This window comes from Oncorhynchus keta, chromosome 22 (genome assembly GCF_023373465.1).
Source record: "Oncorhynchus keta strain PuntledgeMale-10-30-2019 chromosome 22, Oket_V2, whole genome shotgun sequence".
Classification (NCBI taxonomy): Eukaryota; Metazoa; Chordata; class Actinopteri; order Salmoniformes; family Salmonidae; genus Oncorhynchus; species Oncorhynchus keta.
Window position 1 is genome coordinate 16,212,795 of NC_068442.1, and position 27,488 is coordinate 16,240,282.

Here is a 27,488-nt window from a genome sequence, read left to right on the forward strand (position 1 = left end):
TGTGGACCTGCTTTTTCTCTAACGTATTTTTCTTTGCCTCTTACTGGAATCTCTCCAACATAAACTAGCCAGCTAACAAGCCAGCTAACGGTCATCAGCTAACCTTAGCTCGGAAAGCTCTCGCCAGTTTGTATAACGCGATTCAACCATAGCATACCGGACCTATTTTTCTCTCCATACCCCCGGATTCCTATCGCAAGCTCTGAACCTTCTCACCTTCCTACCTTCGCAGCTAACGTCCCCTGAATGCTAGCTGTCTAGAGCACAACGAACGGACTGTTGGCTTACGAGGCCCATCGAATACATTCCGAAGCCACTAGCTAGCAGTCAGCTATCCTTTGCTAGCGGTCATCAGCTACCTTTATCCCGGACAACTCTCACCAGTCTGTACAGCGTGACTCAAACCAGAGCTAGTCGGACTTATTGTTCTCGATATCTCCGGATTCCTACCGCAAGCTCTGAACCTATTTTTTAAATTTTTTAAAAGCTTTTATTATGATATGTTTTTTTTTCTCCACCTGGAATTATAGCAGCTACCGACCCCTGAACGCACAGCCGCTAATCTGCGGCCTGCTAGCTGTCTAAAGCACATTGGACTTCTGGCTTAAGAGGCCCTTCGGACATATTTCTTTGGCCACTATACATATTTTGCCAATTGGCCTGGTTTACCACATGGAGCCCTGCTGATCCGTCCACTGATGTAACTGCACGAGGGGGCCACAACAGACTTCCCTCCGTCGCGTCATCCCTCTAAGGCCTTTCTGTTAGCCTGCTAGCCCCGTGCCGCTAGCTGCCTGAAGCCACGCACTGGACTTGTATGATCACCCGGCTATGCATGCCTTTCCCTAACGTCACCATGCCGTGTCGATTGCTGTTCTGGTTTGTAACTATTGTTTTATTTCACTGTAGAGCCTCTAGCACTGCTCAACACGCCTCGGCTAACAATTTAGTTCCACCCCCACACACGCAGTGACATCCCCTGGTTTAAATGCTATTTCTAGAGACAATATCTCTTTCATTATCACTATATACACAGGTTTACCCCCACTGTATTCACATCCTACTATACCTTTGTCTGTACATTATGCCTTGAATATATTCTACCGTGCCCAGAAATCTGCTCCTTTTACTCTCTGTTCTGAACGTACTAGGCATCCAGTTCTGTTAGCCTTTAGCCGTACCGTACCCTTATCCTACTCCTCCTCTGTTCCTCTGGTGATGTAGAGGTTAATCCAGGCCCTGCAGTGTCTACCTCCACTCCCATCCCCCAGGCTCACTCATTTGTTGACTTCTGCAACCGTAAAAGCCTTGGTTTCATGCATGTTAACATTAGAAGCCTCCTCCCTAAGTTTGTTTTATTCACTGCCCTAGCACACTCCACCAATCCAGATGTCCTAGCCGTGTCTGAATCCTGGCTTAGGAAGACCACCAAAAACCTTGAAATTTCCATTCCTAACTATAACATTTTCCGACAAGATAGAACTGCCAAAGGGGGCGGTGTTGGAATTTACTGCAAAGATAACCTGCAGAGTTCTGTCTTACTATCCAGGTCTGTACCCAAACAATTTGAGTTTCTACTTCTAAAAAATAACCTTTCCAGAAACAAGTCTCTCACCGTTGCCACTTGCTATAGACCACCCTCTGCCCCCAGCTGTGCCCTCGACAACATATGTGATATTGATTGCCCCCCATCTATCTTCTGAGCTCGTGCTGCTAGGTGACCTAAACTGGGACATGTTTAACACCACGGCCATCCTACAATCTAAGGTTGATGCCCTCAATCTCACACAATTTATCAATGAACCTACCAGATATAACCCCAAATCCGTAAACACTCCTGTGGCGTTCTGCATTAGCATCGAATAGCCCCCGTGATATGCAACTTTTCAGGGAAGTTAGTAACCAATATACACAGGCAGTTAGGAAAGCTAAGGCTAGCTTTTTTAAACATAAATTTGCATCCTGCAGTACAAACTCAAAAAGGTTCTGGGACACTGTAAAGTCCATGGAGAATAAGAGCACCTCATCCCAGCTACCCACTGCTCTGAGGCTAGGAAACACTGTTACAACTGACAAATCCACTATAATTGAGAATTTCAAGAAGCATTTCTCTACGGCTGGCCATGCTTTCCACCTGGCTACCCCTATCCCGGTCAACTGCCTGGCACCCTCCACAGCAGCCCGCCCAAGCCCCCACCATTTCTCCTTCACCCATATCAAGATAGCTGATATTCTGAGACAGCTGCAAAATCTGGACCCCTACAAATCAGCCGGGCTAGACAATCTGGACCCTCTCTTTCTTAAATTATCTGCAGAAATTGCTGCAACCCCTATTACTAGCCTGTTCAACCTCTCTTTCGTATTGTCTGACATTCCCAAATATTGGAAAGCTGCCGCAGTCATCCCCCTTTTCAAAGGGGGAGACACTCTAGACCCAAACTGCTACAGACCTATATCTATCCTACCCTGCATCTCTAAGGTCTTCGAGAGCAAAGTTAACAAACAGATTACTGACCATTTTGAATCACATCGTACCTTCTCCGCTATGCAATCTGGTTTCCGAGCTGGTCATGGATGCACCTCAGCCACGCTCAAGGTCCTTAACAATATCATAACCGCCATCGATAAGAGACATTACTGTGCAGCTGTATTTATCGACCTGGCCAAGACTTTCGACTCTGTCAATCACCACATTCTTATTGGCAGACTCAACAGCCTTGGTTTCTCAAATGATTGCCTCGCCTGGTTCACCAACTACTTCTCTGATAGAGCTCAGTGTGTCAAATCGGAGGGCCTGTTGTCTGGACCTCTGGCTGTCTCTATGGGGGTACCACAGGGTTCAATTCTCGGGCCGACTCTCTTCTCTGTATACATCAATGATGTCGCTTTTGCTGCTGGTGATTCTCTAATCCACCTCTACGCAGATGACACCATTCTGTATACTTCTGGCCCTTCTTTGAACACTGTGTTAACTAACCTCCAGACGAGCTTCAATGCCATACAACTCTCCTTCCGTGGCCTCCCAACTGCTCTTAAAACACAAATAAAACTAAATGCATGCTATTCAACAGATCATTGCCCACACCTGCCCGCCCATCCAGCAGCACTACTCTGGACGTCTCTGACTTAGAATACGTGGATAACTACAAATACCTAGGTGTCTGGCTAGACTGTAAACTCTCCTTCCAGACTCACATTAAGCATCTGTAATCAAAAATTAAATCTAGAATTGGCTTCCTATTTCGCAACAAAGCTTCCCTCACTCATGCTGCCAAACATACCCTCGTAAAACTGACCATCCTACCGATCCTTGACTTCGGCGATGTCATCTATAAAATAACCTCCAACACTCTACTCAGCAAACCGGATGTAGTCTATCACAGTGCCATCTGTTTTGTCACCAAAGCCCCATATACTACCCACCACTGCGACCTGTACGCTCTCGTTGGCTGGCCCTCGCTTCATACTCGTCGCCAAACCCACTGGCTACAGGTTATCTACAAGTCTCTGCTAGGTAAAGCCCCGCCCTATCTCAGCTCGCTGGTCAACATAGCAGCACCTACTCATAGCACACGCTCCAGCAGGTATATCTCACTGGTCACCCCCAAAGCCAATTCCTCCTTTGGTCGCCTTTCCTTCCAGTTCTCTGCTGCCACTGACTGGAACGAACTGCAAAAATCACTGAAGCTGGAGATTCCCATCTCCCTCACTAGCTTTAAGAACCAGCTGTCAGAGCAGCTCACAGATCACTGCACCTGTTCATAGCCCATCTGTATACAGCCCATCTATCTACCTCATCCCCATACTGTATGCATTTATTTAGCTCCTTTTGCACCACAGTATCTCTACTTGCACATCCATCTTTTGCACATCGACCATTCCAGTGTTTAATTGCCATATAGTAATTACTTCGCCACCATTGCCTATTTATTGCCTTAACTCCCTTATTTGACCTTATTTGCACTCACTGTATATAGACTTTTTCTTTCTTTTTTTCTACTGTATTATTGACTGTATGTTTTGTTACATCCATGTGTAACTCTGTGTTGTTGTATGTGTCGAACTGCTATGCTTTATCTTGGCCAGGCCGCAGTTGCAAATGAGAACTTGTTCTCAACTACTTTACCTGGTTAAATAAAGGTGAAAAATAAATAAATAAAATGTGTAAAATAGTGCAGTGAAATTCTTACCTTGAGAGCTCTTTCCCAAAAATAGTGATAATAATAATAAAAATATAAATAATAGAAAATAGTATAAAAAAAGAAATAACTAAAAACACACAAGAACTACGATGAGAGTTAAAGAAACACAATAATGCAAGTATATACAGGTCAGTGCCAGTACCTTATTTTTTATTCAATGTGCAGGGGTACTGGAATGGTTGAAGAGGGTTTATACATAAAAAGTGACCAGTAGAAGGATATACATGTAAACAGGGCTGAAAGGTAGCTAGTAGAAGGATATGCATGTAAACATGGCTGAAAGGTCACTGGAAGAAGGATATAGAAAGGTGACTAATAGAAGGATATGCATGTAAACAGGGCTGAAAGGTGACTGGTAGTAGGATATGCATGTAAACAGGGCTGAAAGGTGACTAATATAAGGATATACATGTAAACAGGGCTGAAATGTGATTGGAAGTAGGATATACATGTAAACATGGCTGAAAGGTGACTGGTAGAAGGATATACCTGTAAACAGGGCTGAAAGGTGACTGGAAGAAGGATATACATGTAAACAGGGCTGAAAGGTGACTAGTAGAAGGATATGCATGTAAACAGGGCTGAAAGGTGACTAATAGAAGGATATGCATGTAAACAGGGCTGAAAGGTGACTAGTAGAAGGATATGCATGTAAACAGGGCTGAAAGGTGACTAATAGAAGGATATGCATGTAAACAGGGCTGAAAGGTGACTCGTAGAAGGATATGCATGTAAACATGGCTGAAAGGTGACTAATAGAAGGATATGCATGTAAACAGGGCTGAAAGGTGACTAATAGAAGGATATGCATGTAAACAGGGCTGAAAGGTGACTAGTGGAAGGATATGCATGTAAACAGGGCTGAAAGGTGACTAATAGAAGGATATGCATGTAAACAGGGCTGAAAGGTGACTAGTGGAAGGATATGCATGTAAACAGGGATGAAAGGTGACTAATAGAAGGATATTTTTTTATTTTTTTATTTCACCTTTATTTAACCAGGTAGGCTAGTTGAGAACAAGTTCTCATTTGCAACTGCGACCTGGCCAAGAGAAAGCATAGCAGTTTGAACAGACAACACAGAGTTACACATGGAGTCAACAATTAACAAGTCAATAACACAGTAGAAAAAAAGGGGAGTCTATATACATTGTGTGCAAAAGGCATGAAGAGGTAGGCGAATAATTACAATTTTGCAGATTAACACTGGAGTGATAAATGATCAGATGGTCATGTACAGGTAGAGATATTGGTGTGCAAAAGAGCAGAAAAGTAAATAAATAAAAACAGTATGGGGATGAGGTAGGTGAAAATGGGTGGGCTATTTACCAATAGACTATGTACAGCTGCAGCGATCGGTTAGCTGCTCAGATAGCAGATGTTTGAAGTTGGTGAGGGAGATAAAAGTCTCCAACTTCAGCGATTTTTGCAATTCGTTCCAGTCACAGGCAGCAGAGTACTGGAACGAAAGGCGGCCAAATGAGGTGTTGGCTTTAGGGATGATCAGTGAGATACACCTGCTGGAGCGGGTGCTACGGATGGGTGTTGCCATCGTGACCAGTGAACTGAGATAAGGCGGAGCTTTACCTAGCATGGACTTGTAGATGACCTGGAGCCAGTGGGTCTGGCGACGAATATGTAGCGAGGGCCAGCCGACTAGAGCATACAAGTCGCAGTGGTGGGTGGTATAAGGTGCTTTAGTGACAAAACGGATGGCACTGTGATAAACTGCATCCAGTTTGCTGAGTAGAGTGTTGGAAACTATTTTTTAGATGACATCGCCAACGTCGATGATCGGTAGGATAGTCAGTTTTACTAGGGTAAGTTTGGCGGCGTGAGTGAAGGAGGCTTTGTTGCGGAATAGAAAGCCGACTCTTGATTTGATTTTCGATTGGAGATGTTTGATATGAGTCTGGAAGGAGAGTTTTACAGTCGATCCAGACACCTAGGTACTTATAGATGTCCACATATTCAAGGTCGGAACCATCCAGGGTGGTGATGCTAGTCGGGCATGCGGGTGCAGGCAGCGATCGGTTGAAAAGCATGCATTTGGTTTTACTAGCGTTTAAGAGCAGTTGGAGGCCACGGAAGGAGTGTTGTATGGCATTGAAGCTCGTTTGGAGGTTAGATAGCACAGTGTCCAAGGACGGGCCGGAAGTATATTGAATGGTGTCGTCTGCGTAGAGGTGGATCAGGGAATCGCCTGCAGCAAGAACAACATCATTGATATATACAGAGAAAAGAGTCGGCCCGAGAATTGAACCCTGTGGCACCCCCATAGAGACTGCCAGAGGACCGGACAGCATGCCCTCCGATTTGACACACTGAACTCTGTCTGCAAAGTAATTGGTGAACCAGGCAAGGGAGTCACCCGAAAAACCGAGGCTACTGAGTCTGCTGATAAGAATATGGTGATTGACAGAGTCGAAAGCCTTGGCAAGGTCGATGAAGACGGCTGCACAGTACTGTCTTTTATCGATGGCGGTTATGATATCGTTTAGTACCTTGAGTGTGGCTGAGGTGCACCCGTGACCGGCTCGGAAACCAGATTGCACAGCGGAGAAGGTACGGTGGGATTCGAGATGGTCAGTGACCTGTTTGTTGACTTGGCTTTCGAAGACCTTAGATAGGCAGGGCACGATGGATATAGGTCTGTAACAGTTTGGGTCCAGGGTGTCTCCCCCTTTGAAGAGGGGGATGACTGCGGCAGCTTTCCAATCCTTGGGGATCTCAGACGATATGAAAGAGAGGTTGAACAGGCTGGTAATAGGGGTTGCGACAATGGCGGCGGATAGTTTCAGAAATAGAGGGTCCAGATTGTCAAGCCCAGCTGATTTGTACGGGTCCAGGTTTTGCAGCTCTTTCAGAACATCTGCTATCTGGATTTGGGTAAAGGAGAACCTGGAGAGGCTTGGGTGAGTAGCTGCGGGGGGGCGGAGCTGTTGGCCGAGGTTGGAGTAGCCAGGAGGAAGGCATGGCCAGCCGTTGAGAAATGCTTGTTGAAGTTTTCGATAATCATGGATTTATCGGTGGTGACCATGTTACCTAGCCTCAGTGCAGTGGGCAGCTGGGAGGAGGTGCTCTTGTTCTCCATGGACTTCACAGTGTCCCAGAACTTTTTTGGAGTTGGAGCTACAGGATGCAAACTTCTGCCTGAAGAAGCTGGCCTTAGCTTTCCTGACTGACTGCGTGTATTGGTTCCTGACTTCCCTGAACAGTTGCATATCGCGGGGACTATTCGATGCTATTGCAGTCCGCCACAAGATGTTTTTGTGCTGGTCGAGGGCAGTCAGGTCTGGAGTGAACCAAGGGCTGTATCTGTTCTTAGTTCTGCATTTTTTGAACGGAGCATGCTTATCTAAAATGGTGAGGAAGTTACTTTTAAGAATGACCAGGCATCCTCAACTGACGGGATGAGGTCAATGTCCTTCCAGGATACCCGGGCCAGGTCGATTAGAAAGGCCTGCTCACAGAAGTGTGAGCAGGGATGAAAGATGACTAATAGAAGGATATACATGTAAACAGGGCTGAAAGGTGATTTGTAGTAGGATATACATGTAAACAGGGCTGAAAGGTGACTGGTAGAAGGATATGCATGTAAACAGGGCTGAAAGGTGACTGGTAGAAGGATATACATGTAAACAGGGATGAAAGGTGACTAATAGAAGGATATGCATGTACACAGGGCTGAAAGGTGACTGGTAGAAGGATATACATGTAAACAGGGCTGAAAGGTGACTGGTAGTAGGATATACATGTAAACAGGGCTGAAAGGTGACTGGTAGAAGGATATGCATGTAAACAGGGCTGAAAGGTGACTGGTAGAAGGATATACATGTAAACAGGGCTGAAAGGTGACTGGTTGTAGGATATACATGTAAACAGGGGTGAAAGGTGACTGGTCTTAGGATATACATGTAAACATGGCTGAAAGGTGACTGGTAGAAGGATATACATGTAAACATGGCTGAAAGGTGACTAGTAGAAGGCTATACATGTAAACAGGGCTGAAAGGTGACTAGTAGAAGGATATGCATGTAAACAGGGATGAAAGGTGACTAATAGAAGGATATGCATGTAAACAGGGCTGAAAAGTGACTAGTAGAAGGATATACATGTAAACAGGTCTGAAAAGTGACTGGTAGCAGGAATATACACTGACACCTCCCTATTATTGAGTTACACCCCCTTTTGCCCTCAGAACAGCCTCAATTCATCGAGGCATGGACTCTACAAGGTGTTGAAAGCATGCTGGTGTTGGAAGCATCAACATGCTGGATCATGTTGACTCCAATGCCACAGTTGTGGCTGGGTGTCCTTTGTGTGGTGGACCATTCTTGATACACATGGGAAACTGTTGAGTGTGAAAAAACAGTAGCGTTGCAGACCTTGACACACTCAAACCGGTGCGCCAGGCACCTACTACCATACCTCGTTCAAAAGGCACTTAAATATTTTCTCTTGCCCATTCACCCTCTGGCACACATGACCTGGATTCACCTGATCAATCTATGTAATGGAAAGAGCAGGTGTTCCTAATGTTTTGTTCACTAAGTGGTAATATACTAGTGGTAATGTATACATGTAAATAGGAGTAATTGTGACCAGTAGCAGGATAAATAGGTGAATAATAATGGTAATGGCAGTCAATAATCAATGGACAGCAGAGTAAGGGAGTAATACATCTAATCAATAAGGCCAGCATCCCGGGGTGGTCTCTTCACTGTTGACGTTGAAACTGGAGTTTTGCGGGTACTACATTACATTACATTTAAGTCATTTAGCAGACGCTCTTATCCAGAGCGATAATGAAGCTGACAGTTAAGGACTTCTGAGGCGTCTGTTTCTCAAACTAGACACTAATGTACTTGTCCTCTTGCTCAGTTGTGCTCTGGAGGCCTCCCACTACTCTTTCTATTCTGGTTAGGGCCAGTTTGCGCTATTCTGTGAATGGAGTAGTACACAGCGTTGTACCAGATCTTCAGTTTCTTGGCAATTTCTCGCATTGGAATGGCCTTAATTTCTCAGAACAAGAATAGACTGACAAGTTTCAGAAGAAAGTTATTTGTTTCTGGCCATTTTGAACCTATAACAGAACCCACAAATGCTGATGCTCCAGATACTCAACTGGTCTAAAGAAGGCCAGTTTTATTGCTTCTTTAAATCAGCACAACAGTTGTCAGCTGTGCTGACATAATTGCAAAAGGGTTTTCTAATGATCAATTAGCCTTTTAAATTATAAACTTGGATTAGCTAACACAACGTGCCATTAGAACACAGATAGTTGCTGATAATGGGCCTCTGTACCCCTATGTAGATATTCCATAAAAAATCTGCCGTTTCCAGCTACAACAGTCATTTACAACATTAACAATGTCTAAACTGTATTTATGATCAATTTGATGTTATTTTAATGGACAAAAAATTTGATTTTCTTTCAAAAACAAGGACATTTTTAAGTGACCCCAAACTTTTGAACGGTAGTGTAGGTATTCCTCTTGTCCACGTGTGAGAGGGTAGTGTGGAGTGCATTGTCAGTTGATCTGTTGGGGCGGTATGCAAATTGAAGTGGGTCCAGGGTGTCTGGGATGATGGAGATAATGTGTTCTTGGGCACAGGAATGATGCTGGTCAGCATAAAACAAGTAGGGATTACAGACTGGGGCAATGAGAGATTGAAAATGACCGCGAAGATGCCTGCCAGCTGGTCTGTGCATGCTCTAAGAATGCGCCCTGGAATACCATATAGCTCCGTGGCCTTGGAGAGTGTTGACCAGATGAAAAACTTTACTCAAGTTGGCCTTGGAGAGCGAGATCACCCAGTCCTCTGGGACGGTAGGGGCCCTCATGCACAGCTCGAATAAATGTATTGCGTTCGACTGGTAGGGAGGCATCATGGCTAGGTCTACCTTTGTAATCCATAATGGACCGTAGCCTTTGCCACACGCATCGAGCGTCGGTGCCGGTATAATAGGATTCCACCTCGTTCCTATATTGTTATTTTGCCTGTTTGATGGTTCTGTGGAGGTCGTAGCGGGACTTCTTGTGCGTGTTCGTTTCCTTAGCCGTAGGCTCGGGGTTAGCTGCAATAGCCCTGTGTGCGGTAGCTCTGTCCTTTAGTTTAGCGCATATGTCAGTGTTAATCCGGTGTTTTTGATTGGGGAAGCAGTGAATCTTCACTGTGGAGACAACGTCTGCAATGTATTTCCTGATGAAGCATGAGATGGAGGTGGTTAGCGTGCCGATGGTATCAGCAGGAAAAACATATTCCAGTCAGCGCTAGCAAAGCAGTCCTGCAACATAGCCTCTGAACCTGTAAGCAGGATGCAGGAGTATAGAGACATGATCTGATTTGCCAAAGGGGGGACGGGGGAGGGTCTTGTATGCTTGTTTGTGGGTTGAGTAACAGTGGTCTAGGACTTTATCAGCCCCTGTGGAGAAGGAGATGTGTTGATACGTTTTTTTATTTTTTTATTTCACCTTTATTTAACAAGGTAGGCCAGTTGAGAACAAGTTCTCATTTACAACTGCGATCTGGCCAAGATAAAGCAAAGCAGTGATCGGTAAGCAGCTCAGACAGCTGATGCTTAAAGTTAGAGTATAAGACTCCAGCTTCAGAGATTTTTAAAATTCGTTCCAGTCATTTGCAGCAGAGAACTGGAAGGTGGCCAAAGGAAGTGTTGGCTTTGGGGATGATCAGTGCAATATACCTACCTGCTGGAGCACGTGCTACAGGTGGGCATCACGTGTCTTAGTAACGTGGAATTAAAATTGCCAGCAAAAAGAAAAGCAGCCTCTGGGTGAATGGTTTCCTGCTTGTTTATTGCCTCGTACAATTCATTAAGTGCCAGCTTGTTGTTGTTGTCCTGAGGTGGAATATATTCAGCAGTCACGATAACAAAGAAAACCCTTCTACCCAACCCTTCTACCTCTCGGGAGGTAGAAGGGTCAGTATTTGATCATCAGGTATTCCAAGACGGGTGAACAATAAGTAGAAACTTCCACTGCGCTAGAGTCTGCACCAAGGGTTGGAACCGGTTCAGGGAACAGAACTGAAAAATAACAAAATGATTTGAGGAACAGAACCTGAACCTAATGTGATCTATACTGTTCCGGAACAGAACTTATTTTTAAAGCATGGGAACCGGTTAATAATGTTATTTTAAACTTTAGTCCCACAAAAGTCACAACAAAGCGCCTATGCAAAGCCCTAACTCTGTCACTCAAACTCATTCCAGCGTCTGCCTGCCAGCTGGAAATCTTTGCCAGAGGGTGTGCGTGTGTGTGTAGGCTGGGATTACACGAGATCTGAATGACATGGGTAATGTATTGGGTGTTCTGTAAACTTGTCCCCAGGCTCAATTGCTACTGCATTTAAAGACTGGAAACACTGTGCAACAAAATAGGACTTGAAAGGGGCGTGGGTAGAGAGAGAGCATGCCACAGCTGTATTAAAATTCTGAAAATCGTCAATCAAAATAAATGTTCTATCACAGTGCCAATTTTATTTTTGGGTAGCCCAATTGATTCTGAGTTCAGATATTTAAAGTTATGTGAAAACTATTTCAAGATGCATACTTTCCGATATCCCGAACTCACCTCCTTGTTTGGCCTAAATCACTTGCGCAGCTCGCACTTTGAAACCCAGAGTTCAAGTTCAACTTTCAACTTTTATTTGTCACATGGACATGTACAGTGAAATGCTTAACTTTCAAGCCCCACCCAACAGTGCAGTATTCAATATCAAAATATTATAACTAATAAAAAATAACATGAGAAATAAGGAATAAGTGAGGAAGCTACAGCGCATTCAGAAAGTAGAACATAACGTTCAGACCCCTTGACATTTTACATTTTTGTTACGTAACAGCCTTATTTTTCCCCTCATCATTCTATACACAATACCCTATAACCACAAAGCAAAAAAACAAGTAATTGTTGAAGTACCTATGGCAGCGATTACAGCCTTGAGTCTTCATGGTTATGACGCTACAGGCTTGACACAACTGTATTTGGGGAGTTCCTCTGCAGATCCTCTCAAGCTTTGTCGGGTTGAATGGGAAGTGTCACTGCACTCAACTTTTTAATTTTTTTTAACCTTTATTTAAGAACAAATTCTTCTTTTCAATGACGGCCTAGGAACAGTGAGATAAAATGTGCAGTTTTGTAACACAACACTGCCACAGATCTCTCAAGTTTGGTATGCTGACAGCAGGAATGTCCACCAGAGCTGTTGCCAGAGAATTGAAAGTTAATTTCATCCCATAAGCCGCCTCCAATGTTATATTAGAGACATTGGTAGTACGTCCAACCGACCTCACAACCACAGACCACATGTAACCACGCCAGCCCAGGACCTCCACATCCGGCTTGTTCACCTGCGGGATTGTCTGAGACCAGCCACTCAGACAGCCAATGAAACTGAGGAGTATGTACGTCTGTAATAACGCCAATTTGTGGGAAAAAACTCATTCCAATTGGCTGGGGCTGGCTCCCCAGTAGGTGGGTCTGGCTCCCAAGAGGATGGCTGCACCACTGCCCAGTAATGTGAAATTCATAGATTAGGGCCAAATTCATTTATTTCAATTGACTGATTTCCTATGAACTTTAACTCAGTAAAATCATTGAAATTGTTGCATGTTGCATTTATATTTTTGTTCAGCATACATTTGAAAATAAGTCTAATGAACCATTTAATATACACCATCACATGAAATGCATTATTTATTTTGGTCAGGTCTAAAGAAACATAATATGAAGAAAAGGTATTTAAGAGGAACATAATGAGTTGGCCTATGTTATCTACATATGCTCTATGCCGTAGGTTTGTTAATTTAGCTGAAAAGATATGCTTATAAGTCCCCATGACACTATTTTATTTTGTAATAAGAAGAATACAATTTAACTTAGCTGAATAAAATAGAAAGGATATTTTTCCCATTATGGAGCGAGAGAGCGTATGAAGTGGCTATGTTGAGCGTAAAAGTGGTCATTTGAAACAGGTCCTATATGCTAGATTTAGAGTTATTTGGCAACTTGTGAGTGATACAAACCTTAGAATGTCTTAGAAATCAAAACATATGGGCTGCATGATGTGACTATAGACTATTGATGATTTGAGAAAGTAGAAATAAAAGCTTGAGCTCAGTTTCTTGCCTCAGGCTACACAGCTGTTCTCTCATCAAGTGATCATATTTTCACCCATCAGACTACTCTCAATGTAATTTTGTTTTTACTAATATGTCAAAATAGTTTAGATTTAGAATGACCCATTATCAAACGGGCAGGAACTTGAATAGTGAATGAAGGCTGCATGGTTTCCCATCGGTCTGTTTTGTCAGCTACTTCAGGTTTATAGTGGAGCATGTTCTTAATATGAGCAGCTGAAAAATAATTATAAGAACACTTATTTCACTCCATGCATCAACCACTGTTTGAGGAGCATGCTCTCGTTGCCCAACAGGTGATATTCCGTCCAAACTCTGTATGCCATGGGCTCTCCAACATCGATAGTAACATGTTTACGCACCTAAACATATTTCACTAAACTGTTGACAGCCTATCTGCGCGCTTGATAAAGGAGTAAAGCAGATATGTACTGTATAATGGCACAATCATACTTTTTATATTTATTTTAAAAAATGTGAGGGGGGGGGCTTAGGCTCATAAACTCTAATCTGCTCATGGGAGTCTTGAAATAATCATCACCTTAGAAAGCGCTGTCCATTTCGTTGTGTTAGGCTTTGAAACAACATCCACAACAACCATGTTTTACACTGTTTCAACCTGCTGTTGAACTTCTTTCTTCAAATTGATCATCACAGTGAGGTGAGTTGTAAAAGTATGATAGGCCTACTGTTTTGATGATAAGTGTTTGATGTGAATTTCGATTGTATTTGCATTGATGTCAGAGCGGTTGAGAGACAATAGAGCCCTGAGTACCAGGCCATTAACGACCTAATGGTCGTTAGCAAGTTGGGTACTACCAAAGCATGTCCAGAGTGCATAAAAGGAGATTACCGTGACTCAGGGGTCACAGAATATTTCTGCGGTCACGACTCGTGAATGCTGGTGTGGCAATAATAAGGTCATGGCAACAACCCTAGGTAGGTATGCATCATAAACCATGTGTGCTCCAGTAATGAATTAGCTCCACTGACTGACCTCAGTGACTCCTCGGAGGAATGCCTCCTTGGCCAGCTTGGCGGGGCCGTCTACCGTCTTCCCATCATCCTCTGGGCCCCAGCTGGCGCTGTAGATGTGGATGTGCTGCGAGTTGAGGCTGAGGGAGTGGGCCTCCACCACATCTGTCACCTCTCCATCCAGCATACGCACACCTGAACACACACACGCAAGGTCAGTACACAGATCGAAGGGAGAAAGAGAGGTGACAGAAAGAGAGAGACAGAGGAACATTGTGTCAGAGAGACAGCATGAGCGGTGAAGAGGTAGGGTGCTATAAACATGATGCAGTTGGGATACAAAGCCTTTTGTGTCTGGCTGTCATATTGACAAACACACTGGGGAGACAAAGGGCTTATGAGCCTGTCACTCTTGTCAGATGTGATGAGCAATTGTACTCTCAGACACAAGCATGCAGAAGTGTGCTCACTTACTCACACGCACACAATTTTTACTGTTGTGACTATAAAAAAGCACAGCTGGCCATTAAAACAAGAGTCAATACCTTCTCCTTCATTAAACAACCAGGTAGGAAAACATACATCTCGCAAACAACACAATATGGGCAGAACATTCCTTCTGACGAACAAGTGCGGGAGGGTTTTAGGGTTTTTACAGTGCCTCCAACAGTGTCTGTGACCTGAGGGAAACCAACTGGCCCAGTAGCAGGGTCATTCATTGAAATGAGTGCCTTATTTTTTAAGTAGAAATTGTGCACCAATATTGAATTTGAAAAGCCAGTTATATTAAATAAAGTGCCCTTTAATATAGACCACATAGAGAATTCAATAAATCCAAATTTGTATATGAATAAAGACTTGCTAAATTGTCAAAATTAGTCCCTCTGTATCCTCTGTGACTTCTAGGAAGATTTTAACTGCAAAATGTCTTCATCATAAAGCCTTCGTTGCTTTCGCAATATAATTTCTGAAGATTATTATTTATTTAATGTGATTAGTTTGTCTCTCATTTTAAAGTTAATCCTGTTACGTGAACTCTCGTTTTAATATGATGAAACTATTCATTTTAAAATATTTTTTTCAAAATAAATTTTGAACATCTAATAGTCAAAACATAACGTAAAAGCAGGTTTCTGGCCATTTTCTGGTGTTTTGTGGTAGGAAGCAGGCTAGAAATGTTTTAACAACATATTTTTAAAGCTTGCATTCAATATCCCCTACCTGCAGCACATATTAAGCTTCCATTCCCCCTGTCACAGGGGGATTCATGGCTGATTTAATGAAATCATCAACCCTGTACTTTAATTGACACTCAATAGGCACTTACTAGGGATGTGCATCTTACCCTTTCAAGACGATTCAAATTGAATCTAGATGCAGTGCCTCCAGAAAGTAGTCACACCCCTTGAAATTTCAACATTTTGTTGTATTACAGCCTGAATTTAAAATGTATTAAATTGAGATTTTGTGTCACTGGCCGACACACAATACCACAGTGTAAAAGTGGAAATATGTTGTTAGAAATTAATTAAAAATTAAAAGCTGAAATGTCTTTAGTCAATAAGTATTCTACCCCTTTGTTATGGCAAGCTTAAATAAGTTCAGGGGTAAAGATGTGCTTGACAAGCCACACCCAGTTGAAGTCGGAAGTTTACATACACTTTAGCCAAATACATTCAAACTCAGTTTACACAATTCCTGACATTTAATCTTAGTAAAATTCCCAGTCTTAGGTCACTTAGGATCACCACTTTATTTTAAGAATGTAAAGTGTCAGAATAATAGTAGAGAGAATTATATATTTCAGCTTTTATTTCTTTCATCACATTCCCAGTGGGTCAGAAGTTTACATACACTCAATTAGTATTTGGTAACATTGTCTTTAAATTGTTTGACTTGGATCAAAGGTTTTTCGGGGGCCTTCCACAAGCTTCCCACAATAAGTTGGGTGAATTTTGGCCCATTCCTCCTGACAGAGCTGGTGTAACTGAGTCAAGTTTGTAAGCCTCCTTGCTCGCACAAACTTTTTCATTTCTGCCCACAAATGTTCTATAAGATTGAGGTCAGGGCTTTGTGATGGCCACTCCAATACCTTGACTTTGTTGTTTGTTGTTTGTTGCCATTTTGCCACAACTTTGGAAGTATGCTTGGGGTCATTGTCCAGTTGGAAGACCCATTTGCGACCAAGCTTTAACTTCCTGACTGATGTCTTGAGATGTTGCTTCAATATATCCACAATTTTCCGACCTCATGATGCCATCTATTTTGTGAAGTGCACCAGCCCCTCCTGCAGCAAAGCACCCCCACAACATGATGCTCCCACCCCTGTGCCTCACGGTTGGGATGGTGTTCTTCGGTTTGCAAGCCTCCCTCTTTTTCCTCCAAACATAACGATGGTCATTACGACCAAACAGTTCTATTTTTGTTTCATCAGACCAAAAAGTATGATCTTTGACCCCATGTGCATTTGCAAACCGTAGTCAGGCTTTTTTATGGCGGTTTTGGAGCAGTGGCTTCTTCCTTGCTGAGCAGCCTTTCAGGTTATATCGATATAGGAATCGTTTAACTGTGGATATAAATACTTTTGTACCTTTTTCCTCCTGCATCTTCACAAGGTCCTTTGCTGTTGTTCTGTTTTCAACAGAACATTTGATAAAAATAACTTAGCAAATTACATTGGTTGTCACTCAACTAATAAAGCCTAATATTGAGCAACCCATTTTATAAACATTTGAATGCTGAAGCGCAGATGTGCCAGATCAGGAATAGGCCTACCTCTCCTTGGCCAGTGCGCACAGTTTGACTACGCTACTGATATTGCCTCGGGTTGTTTGGCATGCCAAATGACTTGCAGATTAATGACTGTCAACATAATTACATGCTTAGTTCGACACTGAAGGAGAGGACGCAGTTGTCACAAAAGATGAGAGGTATTTTTGGAAGGTAGAAAGCAAGTAATTTGAGCAATAAACATTTGTGAAACGGTGAATCGTAATGTTTGAATCGATTTTCTGACCGATGCATGCTCATGCATTTGGATCGGTTTGGAGTACCCACAGACTGATGCACTCATAACTTATATATTTGAACTAGAGGATGCATATTGGTGAATCGTTACTTACCTAGCACTTACTATAGTAATTGTTTTATTTAAGATCTTGGGATGGAAAAACTTGCTCTTTGTGACAGGGGCCTGTCTGCAGCTTTGATGTGGACCGCCTCAGATCAGTGTTCTGAACAGTAATGGTAGCAGAATGCGTGAAATGAGCCATCGTCAAATAAGTCCTACACTGCAATGGTACCTGACTAGCTAACCACAGGTTATCTGCTGTATCTCAGAGACAGATGATAAACCAAAGACTTAAATTACACACTCTAGAAAACATACCTGGTTAAATAAAGGTGAAAAAAATCAAATTAAAATAAATTAAATAAAAAAAAACAGGCCCTGCAGAGAGACACAAATTGATTGCGTGTGTATGGAGCAATCAGTCTGGATAAAAGCGTTTGAAATGGCGTTTGAAAGATGAATTGGGGTCAGGTAAATATGAATGGTAATGTCTTGAATCCTGCAGTAGCTAACACATTAATGCCGCTATAACAATCATCATCATAATCATTAGTGTCATGGGGCAGCAGGGTAGCCTAGTGGTTAGAGAGTTGGACCAGTAACCGAAAGGTTGCAAGTTCAAATCCCCAAGCTGACAAGGTACAAATCTGTCGTTCTGCCCCTGAACAGGCAATTAACCCACTGTACCTAGGCTGTCATTGAAAATAAGAATTTGTTCTTAACTGACTTGCCTAGTTAAATAAAGGTAAAAAAAAAAACAATCAAATTAAAATAAAAAAAACAACAAGGCAGTTAAACCCACTATTCCCAGACCATCATTGTGAATAATAATTTGTTCTTAACTGACTTGCCTAGTTACATAACATTTTAAAAATGGGCAGGAGGTTAGAATCCCATGGAGAGACACTGCTGGGTTACTTTCCATCCAGCTGTGTTCACTGACTCCTATCTAAAAGCTGTGAGCTGTGGGAGATGAGTGTGTGTGTGTGTCTTTGGGGGTGGGGTCAACGCAGCCACACACTGCACAGTAATTAGGAACGGCCCAGCAGGAGAACACACACACACTGAGCTGCTAGACCAGGCAGCATGCTAGGAGGAGTAGGAGAGTTATGGCTGACTGCTAGGGACTCCTCTCAAGGCTCCACTGTTGGCTGCTTGTCTTTGATAGAGTGCTTAGGGACACAAGTTGGTAAAGGCCAGACAGTTGCTTGATATAGTCCATTAGACTGATTCAATTACTTGGTTTTGACAAAAGATTAGAGACAAAAGTTTGTAAATATTCAGAAGAGGCAGCTAGCAAGTATAGAGATCGCTACGATGTGCTCTACTGAAATTGACTCCGGTTCAACTGACAGCAGACCCTAGTCAACCAATCACAATTAGCTATTGGCAGAGCATGCCTCAGTCACCTCCAATTTTGGCGTTGTAGGCCACGCCCACCCCACAAACATCGTTGTTGGCAGCCGCAGCAACCTCACCAGCACACCGTGTTCCATGTCTAGATGAGAGAGAGAGAGAGAGAGCGAGAGAGGTAGAGAGAAAGAGAGAACAAGAGAAGTTAGGATTCATTAACAAAAACACTCATTCCTCATAGCAACCACCCTGAACCGCGCAGGGATCTTCAAAAAGGGGCGGCAGCTAAGCCTAGTGGTTAGAGCGTTGGACTAGTAACCGGAAGGTTGCGAGTTCAAACCCCCGAGCTGACAAGGTACAAATCTGTCGTTCTGCCCCTGAACAGGCAGTAAACCCACTGTTCCCAGGCCGTCATTGAAAATAAGAATGTGTTCTTAACTGACTTGCCTGGTTAAAAAAAGGTAAAATTAAAAAAATAAAATAAAATAACTTCTAGAACGGCTGCTAAAAATACACAGCAGCACTAGGCTTGGGCGGTATACCGTATATATAACGTATACCGGGGTATTTGGAAAAATACTGTAATTTTTCAATACCGTAATACCGTCCAAACTATTTAATTTAAGTTTCAATAAATCTGAATATCAGTAGCTACTTTAATTAAGTTAATAACTGCAGTCAACTTGTGCAATACGCTAGAAGATAAAGCAGATTGCGATCATAATTTCACCTGTCACATTATTTTACATTATGAAGCTTACTGTAGTTCCTCAGAACAGTTGAGCCAACCACGTGTTTGTTTGTAAATTGTGCAATGGGAGAAAGCGGGAGCTGTTGAGTCCATAGCGTTCTATATCTATTGGCGAGTCGCTGTTGTGCGACGAACATGAGGTGACAACATTTGTATGCAATTTACTACTAAATGTTTGCCATCAGATATCTTATAACGGCTTTCTACCCTGTTTCAGAAGTCAAACAGCTCTGGATGAGTTCTGTACAGCTGCCATTCATACTATGATTTTTTTTCTGACTCCTTTTTTCCCCCCTTCTCCCCCCTCAATTTTCTCCCCTCCCATGTACACATGCACGCTTTTCTGAAGGAAAAGCAGCATCACAACTAGTTTGTTAGTTTTCGTCTATGTGATGTCGCTATTACTTGTGCTAATTTCGTTAGCATTCTTAGCATTGTTAGCATTTGTTAGCACACCATTGGGCTTTTTTTGATGTTGCATTTTTAGCGCTAACTTGTGTGCTATGCTGGTAATACCATAAATCCCATAATGTAAAAATATGGATACCGCCCAAGCCTAATCAGCACACCAACGAATAGACGAAAAACACTGAGAGCCAACTGTTCTGCCTGTGGCTATGGAACTCTGACCTGTTCACCGGACCTGCTACCTTGTCAAATGTGGAGATAAAACTGAAAGACATGGCACTGTCTAAAACTATGATGGACGGTCACTGGACGCAGGCCAACAGAGAGAAATATGGGATACTATTGATATGTCTGAATTATTTACTGTGACCTTCATCAATGATTATAAGCAGTATTGCCTTGTGTAAAGAGATAGAGACAGGCGATCTCAGGACGGCAGGTTCATCACACCTCTCAGTTCTACCTTGCTGCTGGCATGCTGTTGGGCATCACACAAGCACGCATGCAGCACGTACGTACACAAACACACTTGTAAGGCCGCAGGGCCAGACAGTATTCCAAGGCGTGTCCTCAGGGCATGTGAAGACCAGCTGGCAGGCATCTTGAAGGACATTTTCTACCTGTGATCCCCACATATCAAGCTGACTACGAGTATTCCTGTTCCCAAAAACTCTTAAGGCATCCTGCAACAATGACTACCGCCCTCTAACACTCACATCTGTAATAATGAAGTGCTTTGAAAGGCTGGTCATGGCATACCTCAACTCCATCATCCCAGACCCACTCTAATTTGCATACCTCCCCAACAGATCCACAGACAACACAATCACACTCCACACTGTCCTCTCCCACCTAGAAAAGAAGAATACCTATGTAAGGATGCTGTTTGACTACAGTTCAGCATTCAACACCATAGTTCCCTCCACCGACGACTCCGACTCCATCATCAAGTTTGCTGAAGACACAACAGTGGTAGGCCTGATCACCAACGGGAGGTCAGAGACCTGGCAATGTCGTGCCAGGACAACAACCTCTCCCTCAATGTCAGTAAGACCAAGGAGCTGATGGTGGACTACAGGAAACAGGGGCGGGTGCACACCCCCATCCACATCGACGGGGGCCGCAGTGGAGAGAGTCAAGAGCTTCAAGTACCTCGGTGTCCACATCACACATGGTTCTTTCACATCAGCACAGTCGTGAAGAAGGCATGGCAGTGCCTATTGGCCTTCGGGAGGCTGACATTTTTTCGCATGGCCCCTCAGGTCCTTAGCAACTTTTACAGCTGCAACATCGAGAGCATCCTGACTGGTTGTATCACCGTCTGGTATGGCAAATGCACTGCCCTCGACCGGAAGACCCTAGAGAGGGTGGTGCAGACGGACTAGTGCATCACTGAGGTTAACTCCCAGCCATCCAGGACATACATGCCAGGCGGTGTCAGAGAAAGGCCCGAAACATTTCCAAACACTCCAGCCACCCGAAACATGGACTGTTCTCCATGCTCCCGTCCGGCAGGTGGTACCGATGCATCAAGTCTCAGACCAACAGACTCCTTAACAGCTTCTATCCTCTGGCCATAAGACTGTTAAATAGCTAACAACTACTGCTATCCCTCACACCTAGGCTGCTGCTAAAAATATTATTGATTAGATTTATTACTACCACTAAGCTGCTGTTCATTAATTATTGATTGCCATTACCATTAGTATTTCTACCACTCACTTTGTACTAATCCCTACTTCAAATACTCCAGTATTGATAATCCCTGCACATTGTTAATTTGGTACTGGCACTGACCCTGGATATAGGATATAGCTTCCTCTCTTATTTCTCTTGGTCTTTAGTTCTTATGAGTTACACTATCTTGATATTGAATACTGCACTGTTTTGTAGGACTTGCAAGTTAAGCATTTCACTGTACTTACACGTGACCTATATAACTTGAACACACACAAGTATACGCACACACCTAAGAAGAGAGACATGCACTTGCTTTAGCAACTCCACTACATATACAAAATATATATATACAGCCCTTCAAATGAGTGGATTCGGCAATTTGAGCCACATCCGTTGCTGACAGGTGTATGAAATCGAGCACAAGGCCATGCCACCTCCATAGACAAACATTGGAAGTAGAATGGTCTTACTGAAGAGCTCAGTGACTTTCAACGTGGCACCGTCGCACAAGTCAGTTTGTCAAATTTCTGCCCTGCTTGAGCTGCCAATAAGTGCTGATATTGTGAAGTGGAAACATCTTAGGATCAACTAGGGATATGGTGGTCATGAAATTTTGTCAGCGAGTGATTGTCAAGTAAATAACTGTCAGTCTCATGGTAATTTACCATTATTAACATAAACATATTTAGCATCTCCTGGCTTTCATGCATAGCCTTCAACCCTTTGATGTAAACATTTGGAACATCTACATTTGAAAAAGTCTAATAAATCCATGTAATATATGAAGAAAATGTAGGCTATTTCAGAAGAACAGAATAGCATACTCTGAGATTTACTTATGTTAGGCCCTGATCTGGCTATGGCATATGGCTGTGGGCTACACTAGTTCATTTAGCAGACAAGATTTGCTTAGAATTCTATTTTATATTATGAAGAATACAATTGAACACAGCTGAATAAAATAGAAAGGATATTTTCTCTAAATGATTTGAGGGAATGTTGAGCGGTTAACAAAGAATCATGCTTCATTTTTAGTTATTTAAGTAACTTTAGTTGTGATACAAATGTTGAGCTATATGTTTTGATTTTTAACTTCCTGTAACAAGGGGGCAGTATTTTCATTTTTGGAAAAATAACGTTCCCAAAGTAAACGGGATATGTTGTCAGGACAAGATGCTAGAATATGCATATAATTGACAGATTAGGATAGAAAACACTCTAAAGTTTCAAAAACTGTAAAAATATTGTGAATATAACAGAACTGATATTGCAGGCGAAAGCCTGAGAAAAATCCAATCCGGAAGTGACTCATGTTTTGACATTTCTGCGTTCCGATGCGTCCCTATTGAGCAGTGAATGGGCTATCAACCAGATTACTTTTTCTACGTAATTCCCCAAGGTGTCTACAGCATTGTGACGTAGTTTTACGCCTATATGTTGAAGAATACCCGTAAGCGGCTACATTGTGGAAGTGGTCACCTGATGGCTCTCAGAGTGATTCTCGCGTAAAATACAGAGGTAGCCATTTTTCCTTTTGCTCCTACTGAAAAACCAATTGTCCCGGTGGATATATTATCGAATAGATATTTGAAAAACACCTTGAGGATTGATTATAATCAACGTTTGCCATGTTTCTGTCGATATTATGGAGCTAATTTGGAACAAAACAAAGCTATCTCGCCTACAAAAATAATATTTTTGGAAAAAAGGAACATTTGCTATCAAACTGGGAGTCTCGTGAGTGAAAACATCTGAAGCTCATCAAAGGTAAACTATTTAATTTGATTGCTTTTCTGGTTTTCGTGACCAAGTTACCTGCTGCTCGCTGGACATAATGCTATGCTAGGCTATCGATAAACTTACACAAATGCTTGTCTTGCTTTGGCTGTAAAACATATTTTGAAAATCTGAGATGACAGGGTGATTAACAAAAGGCTAAGCTGTGTTTCAATATATTTCACTTGTGATTTTCATGAATAGGAATATTTTCGAGTAATATTTATGTCCGTTGCGTTATGCTAATTAGTGTCAGTCGATGTTTACGCTCCCGGATCTGGGATGGGTAGTATCAAGAGGTTTTAATACATTCTAAGGCTGCATGATCCAACTCTAATGATGATTTGAAAAAAGTTGCAAGAAAGGCATGAGCTCTGCTTTCTTTTTTTTTTGCGCAGGCTGAACACACTACATCAGTCACTCATTCACAATTTGACAAGCACTTGATAATGCCTTGAATTTCCCGGCTGCATCCCCTTTGTGTGGCCACAATGCCCCCTAAAAAAATCCATGTATTTTGCAGCTAGTGGCCGTTGTGCACTTGGGCTGAATATAATAACTATAATTCCCTTCTCCCGGCTGCGCGCCGAAGCACCTCTCATTCACATGGCTCTCCATCACGTGATCGGGTCTTTCTCACAGGCTATAAGTGAAGTCAGACACATCGGGGACACAACTGCATGTGTCCTTATCCAATTCCGGTGCACACATTGAAGATATGACCGAGTGGCACAGTGGTCTGTGTCGCTACAGACCCGGGTTCGATCCCGGGCTGTATCACAACCGGCCATGAACGGGAGCCCCATTGTGGCTGCGCACAATTGGCCCAGCGTCGTCCGGGTTAGGGGAGGGTTTGGCTGGGGTAGGCCGTCATTGTAAATAAGGATTTGTTCTTAACTGACTTGCCCAGTTAAATAAAAAAGGTACAAAAAAAAATTATATTGGAAGAACAGTCCACATTTACTTTTCGTCAGCCAACAAGATGAGTAGCTCTAACGAACAGCAAATGCATTAGCATATGTCAATCTATTATCCCCCATAGTACAAAAGTAGACCTATTCTATATGAGAAATACATATGTTTGTTGGATGCGATAGATCCCAAATCAATACAACCACTAGCATCAAAAAACCTCTTAAGCAATGAGCCTGACGCAACAGATGAGAACGTTTAGCTTAAAATGTTAATAAACCATTAGGCTATTTCTTCACATTATAAGCACAGCAATGTGCACACGGCATTAGGCTATAAGCGCAAATGTTCCATTAGCAGGAAAACACCATTCTAAAAAGTGACCACAAATGTGATAATGCATGTAGTGCTTTTATTATAGAGGTGCATTTTTATGATGAAAATGATCTTCCCCAAACTTGAAACTCAAGCGCTGCGGATGGGTATAACTAGCCCTCTGGGGTAACTGCCCCCCAGCCCCGCTATTAGGGTTATGAATGCAAGCGGTACCGGAGCACCAGGTCGAGGTCCAAAAGGCTCCTTAACAGCTTCTATCCCCAAGCTATTAGACTGCTGAACAATTTATCAAATGGCCACCCAGACTATTTACATTTACTTTTGTTTTTACACTTATGCTACTTGCTGTTTATCATCTATGCATAGTCACTTTATCCCTAACTACATGTACAAATGACCACGACTGACCTGTACTCCCGCACATTGACTCGGTACCGGTACCCCCTGTACCCCCTTCTTATTGTTACTTTTTATTAGATTTTTACTTTAGTTTATTTAGTAAATATTTTCTTAACTCTATTTCTTGAACTGCATTGTTGGTTAAAGGCTTGTAAGTAAGCATTTCACAGTACCCTGCGCTTGTGACAAAACATTTGATTTGAATGTGTTTCCACCTGTCATTTAGATATTGCCTAGCCCAATTAGCGCTAGTTTATGCTAGCTTGCTAGCTAGCAACTTTACTAGCAGTCCACTAGGCACTGATAGCTTTACAATTAATGTTACTTTATAGCCTTTTAGTTATTTTACACAGCATTTTATGTCACATAGCTAGATAGCTACGTTTTTAAGAGAGCTTTTCAATTGGCATCTCTCCTCCTGTTTTCAGTCACAGGTGGGGACTGGATTAGGTGTGAGCAGTGTAGGAGGCTCATGAGTTGTGCTCTAATTTTATTGGGGATAACTTTGTACAAATTAGAATAGTTAAGAGAGTTGCCACATCAATTAATTTGTTAAGTTATTGTTATTAAATGTTATATTCTAATGTTATTTAATATTAGTTATATTCCATTCCAATATATATATTTTTTCTTTTTCTTCAATGAATTAAAAACAACCATTTTAAACCTTTTGCTCCTGACTGTCTTTTAAAAAAAAACTATCAAAATATATAGGCCTATGGGCTAGGTGTGCGACTATAATTTTAAAAAGTCACAAAAAAAGCATGTGCTGTTTCTTGCCTGAAGCTGGGCATCATTCACAAGCTCTATTATTGTCACCCATCACACAGTTCTTGATTTAATCCTGTCTTTACATATATTAAATACTATATGTTTATTATTTGTTTTGATTTAGAATGGACCATTATCATGCACCTGTCTCAAAACAGGGGCAGTGGAAAATAGCGAATGGAGGACACTTTTCCCATGGTTCATTTTCATACCAGCCAGGTAGACTATACTGTAGACTATACCTGTTGTAAAGCTGATGGGATCCTCCTCTTTTTAATAGAGTCCATCAATCTGTTTTCTCACGCAATTGCATAGCCTATAGAAATGTTGCGCAACATGAGCTAATGGGCTCTCATGAAGTGTTTGTTTGGATTACATTTGCATTGATGTCAGAGTGATTTGAGGGACAATAGAGTGCTGAGTAACAGGCAGTTAGCAAGTTTGGTAGGCTACTAATGACCATCAGCAGCATCAGAGCTTGGAGAAGCCTAATTATCGTGACTAAACGGTCATGTGGAATTTGACTGCCGTCACGACTCGTGACCGCTGGTGTGGCGGTAATACGGTCACCGTAACAACCACATACTTTTGATCATGTAGTGTGTTTTTGGGGAGCTCCTCTGAACAACAGGGTCCTGACGAGAGAGCACATTTTCTATACCAGGCTAAACCGTGCCTCATTAGCTCATTGTTTTTGCAAATGCAGCTACTGCAAATGCAGCTACTGTAGTTATTCTGGCTGTACTGTTTGAAGTGACTAAGTTAGCCGTAGTTGGCTCACTGGCAAGCAAGGGATAAGAACGAAATAACGCACGCTCTAGAATGCCCTTCAAGCCAATAAGAAATGAGTATTTAACAATGCCATGGTATAATTTTTTTATTTTATGAATCTAAGCTTTATTTTATATAATGTATTGTATTATACGGTATTATATGGACTTGAATTACACACCTCGCTCAAACCTTGAAGCTAGGAGAGAACATGCAATGCTGGTGGAAGTTACAATTATAGGCTAGCGAATTAGATTTAAATGTTGAAATATCATAGAACCTATTTTACATTTGTATAATTAGTAGGCGGACGCATATACCTTTCCTAATATTTCACCTAATGTTGTGTGAAGTGTGTATTACCTCCTCCTTGTCTCTTTATTGTTGCTTTATTCCTTCCTCCCTTCCAACAGTTAAAATAAATACGTTTTGTCCTTATCTTCATCATTGTAATGGCATGCTTGAATAATATAGGACTTGAATAAGATGCAGAAGGCTTTCGCTTCTCTTCCTGAAGACTGAATGGTTTTGGGTCTTCTTTTAAACTCCACTCAAGTTCTTTTGGCTGCTGTATTTAACATTCAGCAAACAAGAGCAAGCTTGCATCCATCTTCAATCCCTCTTGTGTGTGTGTGCCATTCAGAGAGTGAATGGGAAAGAAAAAACATTTAAGTGCCTTTGAACAGGGTATGGTGGTAGGTGCCAGCCGCACCGGTTTGTGTCAAGAACTAACGCTGCTGGGTTTTTCACGCTCATCAAGTATGGTCCACCAACTAAAGGACATCCAGCCAACTTGACACAACTGTGGGAAGCATTGGAGTCAACATGGGCCAGCATTCCACAGAGATGAGAAAGTCATTAAAAAATCTTGCTAAACACTATTATTGCACAGAGAGAGTCCATTAAACTTATTATGTG

At 42.3% G+C, this 27,488-nt stretch overlaps 1 protein-coding gene across 3 annotated transcripts in view; it reads right to left on the bottom strand.

Annotated features, from left to right (window-relative positions):
• The window catches only part of LOC118401133 (furin-like), a 169,490-nt gene that overhangs the window by 15,112 nt on the left and 126,890 nt on the right, over positions 1-27,488 (bottom strand). For all 3 annotated transcript variants that reach the window (XM_035798402.2, XM_035798401.2, XM_035798400.2), the window contains exons 7-8: positions 18,823-18,911; positions 14,366-14,538 (exon numbers count right to left, since the gene is read on the bottom strand). In XM_035798402.2, coding sequence (XP_035654295.1) covers positions 14,366-14,538; positions 18,823-18,911 — 262 coding nt within the window. The remainder of the gene's footprint in view (positions 1-14,365; positions 14,539-18,822; positions 18,912-27,488) is intronic.